The 16460-nt window shown below is 33.3% G+C and overlaps 1 protein-coding gene across 1 annotated transcript; it reads left to right on the top strand.

Annotated features, from left to right (window-relative positions):
• Positions 1 to 674: 674 nt before the first annotated feature.
• Positions 675 to 15461, top strand: LOC123530040 (uncharacterized). The gene is made up of 6 exons (XM_045310727.2): positions 675 to 924; positions 2704 to 2826; positions 4182 to 4266; positions 4938 to 5099; positions 6926 to 7017; positions 15325 to 15461. Exons 1-6 carry the CDS (start codon positions 772 to 774, stop codon positions 15346 to 15348), a joined length of 639 nt encoding a protein of 212 aa, XP_045166662.2. The 5' UTR covers positions 675 to 771; the 3' UTR covers positions 15349 to 15461.
• Positions 15462 to 16460: the final 999 nt, after the last annotated feature.

Here is a 16460-nt window from a genome sequence, read left to right on the forward strand (position 1 = left end):
TGGTGGTACAGTTAAACAACTTATGCAAATAAGAGCCAGTATCATTTTCTGTTGATCAATCCACAGTATGATGGAGGTTCGGTTAGAAAATTCTACCTTAATTGAACCACTATATCACATAATACAATTCGGTTTACTGTTATATGAAAACATAAATCTGGAGGAAGGCATACCAAGCTTTTACCATACAGCTTCTAGTAAAACAAATGTTATCTGTATTTGAGCCGCGCCATGAGAAAACCAACGTAGTGCGTTTGCGACCAGCATGGATCCAGACCAGCCTGCGCATCCGCGCAGTCTGGTCAGGATCCATGCTGTTCGCTTTCAAAGCCTATTGCAATTAGAGAAACCGTTAGCGAACAGCATGGATCCTGACCAGACTGCGCGGATGCGTAGACTGGTCTGGATCCATGCTGGTTGCAAAGCCACTATGTTGGTTTTCTCATGGCACGGCTCATTTTTATTTCTACTTCTATGTCAGGCATCATCGCTATCTTTTTAGGCGTTGGTGCGGAGGTAGAAGACTGTTAAAAGTACAAAGTCGAGTGAGACGCAAGAAATAGATATCTGAAAGATAGGTGTGTCTTTATTAAGACACAGCCGTACTAGGTTTTGACCTAGTGTGTGGCACATAGAGCATTTACCTTTTGTTTACGAGATGTCAGCCGATAAAAGCACATTTTGAAATGACGATTCCGTGACGACCGATGACCCTATAAATACTGGAATAAGTTACAAGTACCATTATCTCGGAGGAACATTACACACAAAATGTCGCGTTTATATAAGCTCTTTGTTGTGAGTTTACTTGCCGGCTTGGTTGGAGCCATAAAGCCATGCTGTGTTAGCAAGAAATGGACAGGCAAGCTGAGAATTACGACAGCGTCAGTTGCGAGCGGAAGTACTATACCCGTTATTTCAGAGGTCAGTGCGACATATGAGCCGTGTCATGAGAAAACCAACATAGTGGGTGTGCGACCAGCATGGATCCAGACCAGCCTGCGCATCCGCGCAGTCTGGTCAGGATCCATGCTGTTCGCTAACAGTTTCTCCAATTCCAATAGGCTTTAAAAGCGAACAGCATGGAGCGGATGCGCAGTCTGGTCAGGCTCCATGCTGTTCGCAAACCCACTATGTTGATTTTTCTCATGGCACGGCTCATATGTTCTAACTATATTTATGTGCATTCGAATGTATAATTATGTTTGATTTTGTTTACATTTTCTTTCATTAATTTCTCTTTAAATATTGACGAAATGCATCTTTCTAAAGATTCAGAGGGTGGTTATAAGCTTCATAGATTTAACTTAACTTAATTACTTTTAATATCAAAACAGCTTATATTTTCTCAGTGAGATATAACTTCTGAATTTTACAATATCTCTCTGTTGCAAAAGATTTTAAGCATATAAATGTGGACATGTCTTTAAAAAGAAAGGTAATAATACTTAAAAAAAAAACAGTCACGAGTAATTATTTTTGTACACACCAGGGACTACTGATCAAAACATTTTCCATGCTCGAAATTGTAAAGAAAGTCTGAAGATAATATATTGATGATTTGTTTATAAAGACTAAACAAGGACAGAAGTCTAGCTGGAAAAGCTGCACTCATAGAACGCATCTGTCCTCCCAAAATAAGCTTTATATCAGCTGATGCTACTTACCAAATTTCTAAGTCACAGCTATTGTGGATGTATCATCTCTTTATATTGCCATAGCGTTGAACCAGAGTTCTGCATGTATTGCATTAACTGCAATTGAGGGTCATCTAAGTAACATATTCAGTATATCTGTAGTGCAAAAAGTGCAAGCTTCTTCTTGCTTTCGGTCCAGTATAGAGCTGATCACCACCTAAACGCACATCCTGGTTAATAAGTCGATAGTGACATGTATATCTTTCAACGAATTTGAATGATATTCTATAACTTTACTTATTTTATGACCTTAAAAAATCACTTTAGCACAAATTTTTATTAAGTATTTAAAGGTTCATTACTAAGGGAAAGTGAGTTGGCAATTTTTTTCATAGCCAGTGCATAGACTTCTGCAAGACACTAAATAATGAAGATTGGCAGGTCAAAATTTACAGAAGGTCTTTGGAACTCAAAGAAATGTATGTGTATTATGTTGAAATTTCAATGAATCGACAGAATGACCCCCCAGGTCTTTTTAACTTTCTTCATACTTCACAGAAAAATAATTGTACATATACTGCGATTTATTTCGAATTTCTACATACCAACTTCCATTTTCCAATAAAATGAAATAGTTTCTGTGCTTTTTAAAAGAAATTAAAATGTTCACTTTCCTTAGTATTGGACCTTTAAAGAGCGAATTGGATTCCATTCTAATGATACTATTTAGATTTTGTACGAGCACATTAACTTGTGGAAACTAAAATCTCGCTCGATGAAAATAGTGCAACACATTGGTGTGTACTCTTTTGTCGAATGAATAAAAGTGCAAGTTTGGTTAATTTTTTCTCGTTCAAATTTCGATATGTAAGAACAGCCATTCATTCAAAAAGTATGCCAAAATTTAAAGGTACTGGCAAAACGAATACCAAGTATTTCATAAGAACACTGCTAAAGTGGATTCATATACATGTATGTATTTTGGGAAACTAAAATTTCTGTAAACATTTGCACTAGATGGTACTCGCTTGCACATTCTTAAAACATTACATTTCGTCTGTTACAGAACGTTCTCATGTTCGATTACGATCATGACATGAAGATGGAGAAAGCCGTTGGAAGAATTGTTACTTATAACGGTTCCATGGAAACAACACAAGAATATACAGTTTATAACGACTACAGACATGTATGTTAATTATTTAACTTGAATTTCTGAAACAAGTAATACAATATTTACGTGCGCGAATTCTATGCGTGTTTTGATAGGCTGAGTAGCCCTTTTTGAACCAATAAATATGAAAATGGTGAAAAGTTTAATATATGCGGGGTAATCTAAAGTTAATGAGACTTTAACCATAATCAAAAACGAACATAGAAATTTTTATGTTTTTAGTAAACAAAGTGCGATATCACGATGGGGAAGCGCTAGATCACGATGGCGAAGCGCGAACTTAGTTCGCAGTCTCGCTATTGTGATTTTTCGCTTTGCCAGTGATCTCGCGTTTCACGAACGGCCAGTGTCAGAGAGTAGGCACTGGTCCTAACGGAGTACCGTTAAAATGTATTAGATGACGCACAGTACTTCAAACGTATTATGGCGTCTAAATTTCTGAATCCTTGATACTAGTACGTAGTGTTTGTAATTTCTAAGTACACAAACGTATGATATTCCATATGTGTTATCTGTATCTTCTGAAATATCCCATTTGTGTATTAACTTGTCAACATAAGAACAAAACTTATGCATTGGAATTCTCCAGAAAGTGAATATATATTGACCTGCTCTGCGTCAGCCTTTATTCGTGACTGTGGTAAAATATCCCTGTGATCAGCTGAAATATAATATGTAAAAGCAGTCTGCACAATATTCAATGCGCTTTTTATAACTAAATGAACTTACTTTGAAGAAAAATCTCATTAACTCTAGATTACGCCTCGTGTACATGTAACCGGCAGTATCCAGTTAGTTTACAATTCCTGAACATCTTCATTTACAGAAATGAATATAAAATGTATTCATTACATTTCTGACATCAAAGAAATAGTTTACAGTTCTTGAACACCTTTTCTGACATATTTTTATATAAAATGCACTTTTGATATTTCTGACATCGAGAAATAGTTTATAGTATACGTACACCTTCATTTAAGACTTTGATATAAAATATATTTCTGATATTGAAATAAAGCAAATGAAAACTGGTGTCAAATATTTGCAAAGTCCATTGTGTTTACCATTCTTCAAGCCTCTTGGACAGTTTAACTTCTTAAGAAACTCTTTCCATGTACGAATGTGTCTCTTTCCATGTACGAATGTGTACCTGAATGCTTTACAGAAAGTTGTATATAATTAATATATATTATCATATTCCATAGGTCATTTAACGAAACTATATTTTAACAATTTGTGTGAGGAGACTTCATATTTATTGAATGAGTCATTTTACAGTCATTATCTGATTATTTACAATCGTTTCACCATAGTTAATTATGCGCAAAGGTGATTCTGACCGGTATGATATGTATTTTGTATATACATAGATGAGAAAGTATGCTATGACACCCGATTCTAACGCATGTCATATTCAGCCGCTGTTGGGAGAACAAACAGAGCCGTGCGTACCAAGTAAGTTATTGCCATTTAGCCTGTTATAACTAAATACCTTACTAAAGTTTCAGTTTTGGGCATTATTTTTATTCATCGATTCATGCTCAATTGTTCTATATTTCTGTAGCGGCTACGTTTGACGTCATACGATTTTCACCGATTTATATTTCTCTGTGAAAGTTTTAGAAAGTTTTGAAATTATATTACATCGAACGGTATCAATCGATATCGTTGTTGATTGGCCCAAACATAATATGAAAGTAACCAGGATTTGCATGAATTGTATGCGAAATATTGCACTGGTTTGATACATCATTCATAGAATTTGCATCACATAATAATTGGTATACAAAAAAAAAAACAGGGATCTCCGTGATCGAGTTGTTATGGTCGCCGGCTTCGAAACATTTGCCTCTCGCCTACATAAGTTCGAAACCCCGCTTAGGGCATGGAATTCTTTATTATTATGTTTTGAGGAAATCAGCATGCTTACGGAAAGTCGATACTTCTAGCCAGATGCCTTCAAGCTGAAAAGTCGCCACATGACTGACAACTCTTAACAACGAAAAAATCCACATTATTTTAGGTCATATATTTTTGATTATTTTTTTATCATAACTTCCACTACTACAGACACCACTAAGTACTATATTTGTATTACGTTTACATTACTATACGATTATTACTAGGCACATTGAAGTGGGCTGGCAATTACACTCTCGGGTCAACAAGTGAAGGGGTACATGTAAATGCATGGTCCGGGGATTATGAAAATTCCCACTATGAGATGCTAACTACTGTTAATGACTGCACACCGGTAGAGATGACTGTGTTTGGCACAATGCCTGATGGTAAAGTATCTAATGTTGCCAGCTGATTTATACATTTTGTACATACAAGCATCTTAGTTTAATTATGTTTACATGTGTTTAGCTCATCTGATTTTTTGGGAAAAATTGATGAGTTATTGTCATCACTTGATCGGCGTCTGCGTCGGCGTCGGCGTCGGTGTCGGCGTCGGCATTGCCTGGTTAAGTTTTTTTTTAGGTCAGCTTTTCTCCTAAACTATCAAAGCTATTGCTTTAAAACTTGCAACACTTGTTCACCATCATTAGCTGACTCTGTACAGCAGGAAACTTAACTCCATCCTGCTCTTTGCAAGAATTATGACCCCTTTTGGACTTAGAAAATATCAGATTTCTTGGTTAAGTTTTATGTTTAGGTCAACTTTTCTCCTACACCATCAAACACTAACTCTGTACAGCAAGAAACATAACTCAATCTTGCTTTTTGCAAGAATTATATTTAGACTTAGAAAATTTCAGATTTCTTTGTTAAGTTTTGTGTTTAGGTAAATTTTTCTCCTTAATGGTCAAAGCTATAGCTTCAAAATTTGGAGCAGTTAATCGCCATTAAAAGCTGACTTTGCACAGCAAGTACTGTGACTCTACATTGCTTTTTGCAAGAATCATGGCCCCTTTTGGACATAGAAAATCATGGGTATGACAATATTTCTATTATACAGAGACAAAAAAATTAGATGAGCGTCTGCACCCGCAAGGTGCAAGGTGCTCTTGTTATATTCTTTGAAGCCAACAGGTAAAATATCTAACAGTGTAATTATTTATTATCAACATCATTATAAACATTTGTCTAAAGTTCTGCTGAAGTCACTTTTGTTGGTTAGTTTTGCTTGGACGGCACGGGCGGGAAATGCGATGCGGTCGGTGGCGTGTTGCGGGATATTCATCAACTGAAGAATTGTGTTTGATATTTCATCGAATTTCAATCCTTTTGTCTTCTTGTCTTTTTTTCTCTTTTATTACAATCAGAACATATGCTTTACACACAATCTTTTCATTTTGTGCCGTAATGTGGAGAGGACCATTTACTCTTCTTCTTCTTCTTCTTCTTCTTGGCGTTCGCAACCATTTACTGATGTTGTAGCTAACTCGAGCTCAAATTCATTTGCAAATGTTTTGTATTGCATCATTATATGTTGATTGTGTATGAATTTATATATAAAATAATATTAAACTTAAAACTGAACTAAATCTGTAAACAAACATAACCATGTCATCAAAGCATGTCAGTTTTGCAGAACGGTTGTGATTTAAATATGTCAGCCGTTCATTTCTGAGGTCGCGGGTTCAAAATTCCCGTGGTCATAACCTTCGTTAAAGACTGAGAGTTTTGTTTTCTCGATGAGGATGAGAAGTTCGCTTGCTTTTGAAGAGCTGTCGGAGGATGACTATTCAAAAGCCTTGTCAAATGAATGAATATACAAGTCGGAAAAGGGACATACTTTGGTATAAAGGCAAAAACAGAGTTATGGAACTTGTACAATGCATGTCAGTGCTTCATTCCAGTGATTCCTATTAGTGGGAACTGAGATACCAGCTTACATACAGAAACTTTATCACACATTTGCTACATAGAAAAAGGGCATAATTTCGTAAAAATTCAAAGTAGACTTATAAAACATGTGCACTGCTTGTCAGACCAGTGTGTAAAGTTTCAATCAGTTTCCATTAGTTGGTACTGAAAAACCAGCTTACACACACAAAATCTTTCTGTTGTGTAGATGTGTCTGTCGGTAGAATTGAAAGATATTTGTGTTCTTCATAAAATCGTTTTAAACTTGCTGTATATCATCGAGATTTTGCACTTGTTTTAGGAACACGAGTCTCGACACAAACCGTCTTCGTGGACGTTACTCAATATATGACCAGTCCTGGTGCCTTGAATATCCCAGACATGTGCAAAACCGTGAGTACAACATGAATATATTCATTTAATCGTACTAACATCCTTAAAAGATAAATGTTACTCTGTCTGCGTAAATTAGCCATTGATCACGACTTTCAAATGAAATTCCCCACCTTATTAGAGCGTTAAATTATGATTTTGTTCTGCAGTAAATTTTTGGTATATTTTGTGAAATTCTTTATTAATTTTGATTTTAATAAGTAAGGGGATGTAAATTGTTGTTATATTATATGATATTCTTTTAATGTATGTAGTTGGGAGTCTAAGCAATTCAACATGTACAGACATACAACATGTTAAGGTAGATCTAAACAAATAAAAGATAGATATACAATTGAATAACGGTATTTGCAAGGTGGAAATCTATTGCCTGAAGATGTCTAACGCTATATCCCTTTAATAATACATTACCTGCGATTACGCATAAGGACCTTTGAACAGAATATCTAACTGAGATGTCAAACACATTTTTCAATTAGGATACTAGTTACATGACTTTGATCAAACACATTTTTTACAATTAGCACACTAGTTACATGACTTTTTATCAGTAAATAGGGATTAGATTGTGTCATCAAAGATTTACTTAGACACCATTTTTTTGTATTACGGGCAGTTTTATGGCAGTTAATTTGCTTACTTGCCAAATCCTGTTTTAGGGTCCGAGACGAACCAGTTTTTATGTACGTATTTTTCATTGGTCAGTTGAATTTGTAATAAGATTTTTAATTGGATAATTGCGAAGAAATCAACCGTTTCCAAATCCTTTATAAGCACATCAGCTACCCCGAGAAAGCCAAAACTCTGGCTTCGTAGAAAAATAAATGTTATTGGGAGCTGACAAGATTTTTATTCTTTTTATAGGTAAGTCAAATTTTGTACTCTGTATTTTTTTCAACTTTGTAAAATCTGGATTGGTAACTTTTAAATTTTAACAGAGATCTTATCTTAATGCTAGGCACATGTGTATTGGAATTGTTTGTTTTATATCTATCCAGCTATTCAGATAGCTACTTAGTATTTTTGTCGTTCATGTGTAAGATTTGTACTTCTATAGTTTAGTTTTATACATATATTATGCATCTCAGAAAACTTCAAAGTATTTTTGTTTATGAGTAAGATTTAGTAGATTCTTTTTACTGTTGATTTATTACAGAAATTATGCTTTATAATGTAATCTGAACTAGTTATTATTCACATAGAGAAAAGAAACTTATTGAGGAGTACTCTAAATTCTTAATCACTTAGTGTACTTTCATTAAGAACTTGTCGCATAATTTGCGTCTTTCGGTCTATTTTAATAATATTCTAGGTCGTGAGTACTCTTTATAGGAAAACAAATTTAGACGTATTTAGGAAATCAAATAACTGAATAAAACCGAAAAATAACTTTTAGGCATTTCAATGTGTTTAAGAAACAAATCTAGAGTAGGCAGTATGTTGGTTGAGTGTCGATTTAATGTCAGAAACCAGAATGGTAGGATTTTTGTTTGTGTATATTAAAACTGTTTGTTGATAAACTTAGAGTATGATTTTCTGGTTCATTAAAGAGTTAGTCTCTAGGCTTGGTGAATTATTTATCATTTTCTTAAGTTTATTGATCATTGATTGAATGTATGCTTGATGTTATGTATGTGATTTATATGGATGTTTGTACAAAAAAAGAACAAAAAAACTCTGGCTTCGTAGAAAATAAATGTTATTGGGAGCTGACAAGATTTTTATTCTTTTTATAGATCTTAGTATCCCCGCAGCCTTAGCCATGAGGCGGAGAAAGAAAAGGAAGAAACGCTTGTAGCAAGGAGCCTATATCTAACGGCCATGATCACTATACAGTACAGGCCGAACGAAAGAATAACCATCCATTCAGACACACCAACAAAATAATTTAAGGCGTAACACAGAGAGAAACAACAACATAAATTTTATGCGTAACACAGTGTTCTGCAGTAAATTTTTGGTATATTTTGTGAAATTCTTTATTAATTTTGATTTTAATAAGTAAGGGGATGTAAATTGTTGTTATATTATATGATATTCTTTTAATGTATGTAGTTGGGAGTCTAAGCAATTCAACATGTACAGACATACAACATGTTAAGGTAGATCTAAACAAATAAAAGATAGATATACAATTGAATAACGGTATTTGCAAGGTGGAAATCTATTGCCTGAAGATGTCTAACGCTATATCCCTTTAATAATACATTACCTGCGATTACGCATAAGGACCTTTGAACAGAATATCTAACTGAGATGTCAAACACATTTTTCAATTAGGATACTAGTTACATGACTTTGATCAAACACATTTTTTACAATTAGCACACTAGTTACATGACTTTTTATCAGTAAATAGGGATTAGATTGTGTCATCAAAGATTTACTTAGACACCATTTTTTTGTATTACGGGCAGTTTTATGGCAGTTAATTTGCTTACTTGCCAAATCCTGTTTTAGGGTCCGAGACGAACAGTTTTTATGTACGTATTTTTCATTGGTCAGTTGAATTTGTAATAAGATTTTTAATTGGATAATTGCGAAGAAATCAACCGTTTCCAAATCCTTTATAAGCACATCAGCTACCCCGAGAAAGCCAAAACTCTGGCTTCGTAGAAAATAAATGTTATTGGGAGCTGACAAGATTTTTATTCTTTTTATAGGTAAGTCAAATTTTGTACTCTGTATTTTTTTCAACTTTGTAAAATCTGGATTGGTAACTTTTAAATTTTAACAGAGATCTTATCTTAATGCTAGGCACATGTGTATTGGAATTGTTTGTTTTATATCTATCCAGCTATTCAGATAGCTACTTAGTATTTTTGTCGTTCATGTGTAAGATTTGTACTTCTATAGTTTAGTTTTATACATATATTATGCATCTCAGAAAACTTCAAAGTATTTTTGTTTATGAGTAAGATTTAGTAGATTCTTTTTACTGTTGATTTATTACAGAAATTATGCTTTATAATGTAATCTGAACTAGTTATTATTCACATAGAGAAAAGAAACTTATTGAGGAGTACTCTAAATTCTTAATCACTTAGTGTACTTTCATTAAGAACTTGTCGCATAATTTGCGTCTTTCGGTCTATTTTAATAATATTCTAGGTCGTGAGTACTCTTTATAGGAAAACAAATTTAGACGTATTTAGGAAATCAAATAACTGAATAAAACCGAAAAAATAACTTTTAGGCATTTCAATGTGTTTAAGAAACAAATCTAGAGTAGGCAGTATGTTGGTTGAGTGTCGATTTAATGTCAGAAACCAGAATGGTAGGATTTTTGTTTGTGTATATTAAAACTGTTTGTTGATAAACTTAGAGTATGATTTTCTGGTTCATTAAAGAGTTAGTCTCTAGGCTTGGTGAATTATTTATCATTTTCTTAAGTTTATTGATCATTGATTGAATGTATGCTTGATGTTATGTATGTGATTTATATGGATGTTTGTACAAAAAAAGAACAAAAAAACTCTGGCTTCGTAGAAAATAAATGTTATTGGGAGCTGACAAGATTTTTATTCTTTTTATAGATCTTAGTATCCCCGCAGCCTTAGCCATGAGGCGGAGAAAGAAAAGGAAGAAACGCTTGTAGCAAGGAGCCTATATCTAACGGCCATGATCACTATACAGTACAGGCCGAACGAAAGAATAACCATCCATTCAGACACACCAACAAAATAATTTAAGGCGTAACACAGAGAGAAACAACAACATAAATTTTATGCGTAACACATGGTGCAGATCCGAATCGACCTGATCACCTTCACTGCCAAGCGAGAAATAAAGGAAGGATCAAACCCGGTATGAATGAGTTATCTTACTGAAATATGCTCTACCAGCTAAATTTCCCATAAAAGAATGATAAATAAGACCTGTGAAAATGTAACAGAAATCAAGTTATAGAACAATATGTGTTTATCAACAATAAAGAAGATGTATAAATCTTCAGTGAAATAGTATCAAGATTCCGAAGAATATGATTAACCTGATAGCCCGCTGAAGAAACATGCCGAGGTACAAGAAAGAATACGACATGATAGCCACTGGAGGAAATGTGCGGATGTGACGTCACGACAAAAAGATGCTACAAAAATTAAACTGACTTTCACAGATGGAATTCCTGGTTATAATGGTTCATGAAGGACTGCTTATGTGTTATTAAAACACTGACAATATTTTGAGTTAATACTTGTGTATGATATGCGTATTTATTGATTTTGCAATTTGTTGATGTTTTGTTTTACTTTTTGAGATAATTTTTTGTGTTGAATCAATAGTTAAGAATTTAAAATTCTGAGTTTAAGTGCTAGAATTATGGTGTAGGCCAACACCATTTTTCAAAATTCTTCGACGAAACACTATTTTCTCAAACATTAAAATATTATATCTTCAGTTTTGCATTGAGATGATACAATTTGCTCAAAATAGTTGTTAGGCTTTCTTCATGATTGCTAGGTTTATCCATTTAAGTTAGTTTTGATTCCAGATTCTAAAACCCAAGAGAGGTAAACCCAGGAGAGGTTTGTCTGGATGGTTAGTAATTAATGGTAGAAACAGGACAACAATAATATAAGGTACCGCAAACAAAAAAATGTAAGAGGTAAGGTCTTAAGAACCTTAACCGGATCCAGATGGGATAGTAGTAATTTAGAAAATGTTACCAAGAGCCCAGTTATATTAATTCTGAGGCAAATTTGGTTTATAATTCAAATATGTTAAGTATAAATTGCTTTAGTACTTAAGGCTGAATGTCATATAAATCAGGTACTGCAATGTACTTTACAAATTGAATAGGAACCAATGGAAATAGGGCATCATGATCAGAATACGAAGTGTAAGGGCAAAGAATAAATCAGACTGACATATAATTATATTAAATATCAAGCTTAACTGGTAAGGCAGGTAAATTACAAAATACAGTTAAAGAAATAAGTATGTAAAATTAATAACCAGTAAGAAAGGGTGTGCACATAGAATTATTACGAAAAGTTGACAAAAAATATCAAAGTGCAAATGTAAGTTCATAAAAATATACAGTATCAAAGAAGAGTTCAAATAAAGGAAATTATATACAGAAACTTTGCTTTCAAATGAGAATTTAAGATAAGATATGAATCTTTATAGATTAAGTTGTTGAGTATTTACCATATTTTGGCATACAAAATAAAATGTTAAAATACAATGACGGATGTCTGAATAAGGATGGTTGTAAATAGTTGTAAATAGTTTGTTCTGTTTAAATGCCAATTAAGGTATCTCATTCATTAAAGTTAAGATTGTAAGTTAGCTACAGTAACCTAACATGGCGTTAGTAACAAATGTGTAGTTAACTTAAAAAAAAATAATGTAATCAATATTCATAATATTGTATATTGAGTAGACTTTATAAGCAATTGTTATAGTAGTTACATTTTGATAGATGTTTATATTTTAGTAGCATAACTTAAGTTTCTTGTCCTAAGTTTATATTCTAAAGGTTTCTTTAAGGGTTGCATAACAGCAGAATGCTAGATTAGAGAATTTTACTTACTGGAAATAATGTCATGGTATTATTCCCACACTAACATCTAGGTAGGGTGTTGAACTGAATATTACTTGTAACAAAGTGGCTATACATGTATGGATAGTCATGGTAATATTTGAGTTAGGTGGCTTAAAGCACACAGGTTGGTGATATGGTATCATTGAATACTCAGAATGAAAACTCTGATGTAACTTTGTAAAACTTTTTACATATAAACTCTGACAAAAGTTAAACGATTCAAATATAAAATAAATTTGGCATATTACAGCTGATTTCAACATAGTGTTCATAATGTTTTACAAAATACAGCTGCTTTCAACATAGTGTTCTAAATTAAATGGTATGGTTGCTTTCAATTAAGTGTTGTAATTGTGCATTGTACAGTTGATTTTAACATAGTGTTCTATACAGCTGATGTCAACAAAATGTACTGCATTAAGTATTACAGCAGAGTTCAATAGACTGTTAAGATTATTACAACTTTATAGGAATAAAGTTATTTTAGGGGGAGAGGTAGTGTTCTGCAGTAAATTTTTGGTATATTTTGTGAAATTCTTTATTAATTTTGATTTTAATAAGTAAGGGGATGTAAATTGTTGTTATATTATATGATATTCTTTTAATGTATGTAGTTGGGAGTCTAAGCAATTCAACATGTACAGACATACAACATGTTAAGGTAGATCTAAACAAATAAAAGATAGATATACAATTGAATAACGGTATTTGCAAGGTGGAAATCTATTGCCTGAAGATGTCTAACGCTATATCCCTTTAATAATACATTACCTGCGATTACGCATAAGGACCTTTGAACAGAATATCTAACTGAGATGTCAAACACATTTTTCAATTAGGATACTAGTTACATGACTTTGATCAAACACATTTTTTACAATTAGCACACTAGTTACATGACTTTTTATCAGTAAATAGGGATTAGATTGTGTCATCAAAGATTTACTTAGACACCATTTTTTTGTATTACGGGCAGTTTTATGGCAGTTAATTTGCTTACTTGCCAAATCTGTTTTAGGGTCCGAGACGAACCAGTTTTTATGTACGTATTTTTCATTGGTCAGTTGAATTTGTAATAAGATTTTTAATTGGATAATTGCGAAGAAATCAACCGTTTCCAAATCCTTTATAAGCACATCAGCTACCCCGAGAAAGCCAAAACTCTGGCTTCGTAGAAAATAAATGTTATTGGGAGCTGACAAGATTTTTATTCTTTTTATAGGTAAGTCAAATTTTGTACTCTGTATTTTTTTCAACTTTGTAAATCTGGATTGGTAACTTTTAAATTTTAACAGAGATCTTATCTTAATGCTAGGCACATGTGTATTGGAATTGTTTGTTTTATATCTATCCAGCTATTCAGATAGCTACTTAGTATTTTTGTCGTTCATGTGTAAGATTTGTACTTCTATAGTTTAGTTTTATACATATATTATGCATCTCAGAAAACTTCAAAGTATTTTTGTTTATGAGTAAGATTTAGTAGATTCTTTTTACTGTTGATTTATTACAGAAATTATGCTTTATAATGTAATCTGAACTAGTTATTATTCACATAGAGAAAAGAAACTTATTGAGGAGTACTCTAAATTCTTAATCACTTAGTGTACTTTCATTAAGAACTTGTCGCATAATTTGCGTCTTTCGGTCTATTTTAATAATATTCTAGGTCGTGAGTACTCTTTATAGGAAAACAAATTTAGACGTATTTAGGAAATCAAATAACTGAATAAAACCGAAAAAATAACTTTTAGGCATTTCAATGTGTTTAAGAAACAAATCTAGAGTAGGCAGTATGTTGGTTGAGTGTCGATTTAATGTCAGAAACCAGAATGGTAGGATTTTTGTTTGTGTATATTAAAACTGTTTGTTGATAAACTTAGAGTATGATTTTCTGGTTCATTAAAGAGTTAGTCTCTAGGCTTGGTGAATTATTTATCATTTTCTTAAGTTTATTGATCATTGATTGAATGTATGCTTGATGTTATGTATGTGATTTATATGGATGTTTGTACAAAAAAAGAACAAAAAACTCTGGCTTCGTAGAAAATAAATGTTATTGGGAGCTGACAAGATTTTTATTCTTTTTATAGATCTTAGTATCCCCGCAGCCTTAGCCATGAGGCGGAGAAAGAAAAGGAAGAAACGCTTGTAGCAAGGAGCCTATATCTAACGGCCATGATCACTATACAGTACAGGCCGAACGAAAGAATAACCATCCATTCAGACACACCAACAAAATAATTTAAGGCGTAACACAGAGAGAAACAACAACATAAATTTTATGCGTAACAATTTCTTATGTAGGTAATGTTAAAATAATTTAGTATGAAGTTGGAAATACACACGTTTCAAAAACTTACTATACTGGAACGTTAATTTTTTTAGTAAATCTAGTCACATTGCATAGCTTTCAGGAAAACATAACGGCAAAGGGCATTTTCATGTCTATATTGTTCTTCTGTCGTTTTATTTCTGAAAGATATATGTGCCGCACCATGAGAAAACCAACATAGTGCGTTTGCGACCAGCATGGATCCAGACCAGACTGCGCATCCACACAGTCTGGTCAGTATCCATGCTGTTCGCTTTCAAAGCCTATTGCAATTATTGAAACCGTTAGCGATCAGCATGGATCCTGACCAGACTGCGCAGATGCGCAGGCTGGTCTGGATTCATGCTGGTCGCAAATGCACTATGTTTGTTTTCTCATGGCGCGGCTCATATATATTTTGTTATGATTTCATTGTGCTTTCCAGGGAGGAGCTCCAATTGGGAAATAAAGAAAAATACTGATGAGGGATTTATCACGCCCTGCGCGATTACGTCCTGTCTTGATATTATTCTAATATGACATTTTATTTGCTTATGTAATAAAAGATCAGAAATGTTCAAAAGAGTTGTGATCTGTGGTGCATACATGTCAAGATATCGTACGTAGTGGGTGGAATAATTTGATGTAATACAGCATTGTTGATAAAAATGCAGAATATACCTATAAAATAATTGCCGATGGAAAACGAGCGCAGTGTAGTGACGACGTGTCAGAGGGCAATTCGTGGAATTAACCCTTACCCCTGCTATATTTCTATAATGAACTAATGAACTTGTCCATCTTTCAATTTGGACGGTACCATTAACTGTTAAAAGGGGTTCTTACCAAAAATATACTGATTGAATGGCGAACAGTGCATATCATGATCAGACTGCACGGATGTTTTTTTTTTTTTTTTTTGTTTTTTTATTTAATGTCGCACCGACACACATATGTCATATAGCGACCATATCTATACTGGTCGCAAAGGCAGAACCAATCGTGTCCAGCATGATAAGGGTTACTATTGCTGAAGTAGCGTTAGATATACACTATTTTACACAAAATTTCAATATTTTCATATCCTTTCTAGGTGCAAAATATTTCATTTACAATCATTTAACATGTCCATTAACCAATTTTGAGTTAGCAGAAAAATACGTTTACAGATGTTGTTGCACAAGTTAATAAGCGAATTTAGGGAGAAAACGGCATCAAATCGTTTTTAAAAAATACGACTTTGACACCTGTGCAGATAGAAATAGACCCTAATGTAAAAAAAATGCGGCAACAAAAGAAAGGAAAGAAAATTTTAATCTAAAACCAATTCATTTCACTATTTTTACTAGTTTATAAGGGATTATAAAATATCTCAAATAATAAACCAAAACTTGAAGAAATTGATATCCAAATCGTCAACTCAACGCAAAAAGTGGATAACTGCACTGACTTAAAGAAGGGCATATTACTTTTTTGCGCTAAGGTGACGAAATTTATATGGCTCATTTCTTCTGTTCAATGTCACATTTTTATTACGTGACTACGAGTATTTCTGACTTGTACAGTGCTTTATAAATATTT

This window comes from Mercenaria mercenaria, chromosome 13, assembly GCF_021730395.1.
Source record: "Mercenaria mercenaria strain notata chromosome 13, MADL_Memer_1, whole genome shotgun sequence".
Taxonomy (NCBI): Eukaryota; Metazoa; Mollusca; class Bivalvia; order Venerida; family Veneridae; genus Mercenaria; species Mercenaria mercenaria.

Bases quoted from the DNA above. Each gene is read 5' to 3' on its own strand.
- LOC123530040 (XM_045310727.2), top strand. From the start codon at position 772: ATGTCGCGTTTATATAAGCTCTTTGTTGTGAGTTTACTTGCCGGCTTG. The intron at 925-2,703 runs GTCAGTGCGACA...CGTCTGTTACAG, and splicing joins CTATACCCGTTATTTCAGAG to AACGTTCTCATGTTCGATTA. The intron at 4,267-4,937 runs GTAAGTTATTGC...GATTATTACTAG, and splicing joins AACAGAGCCGTGCGTACCAA to GCACATTGAAGTGGGCTGGC.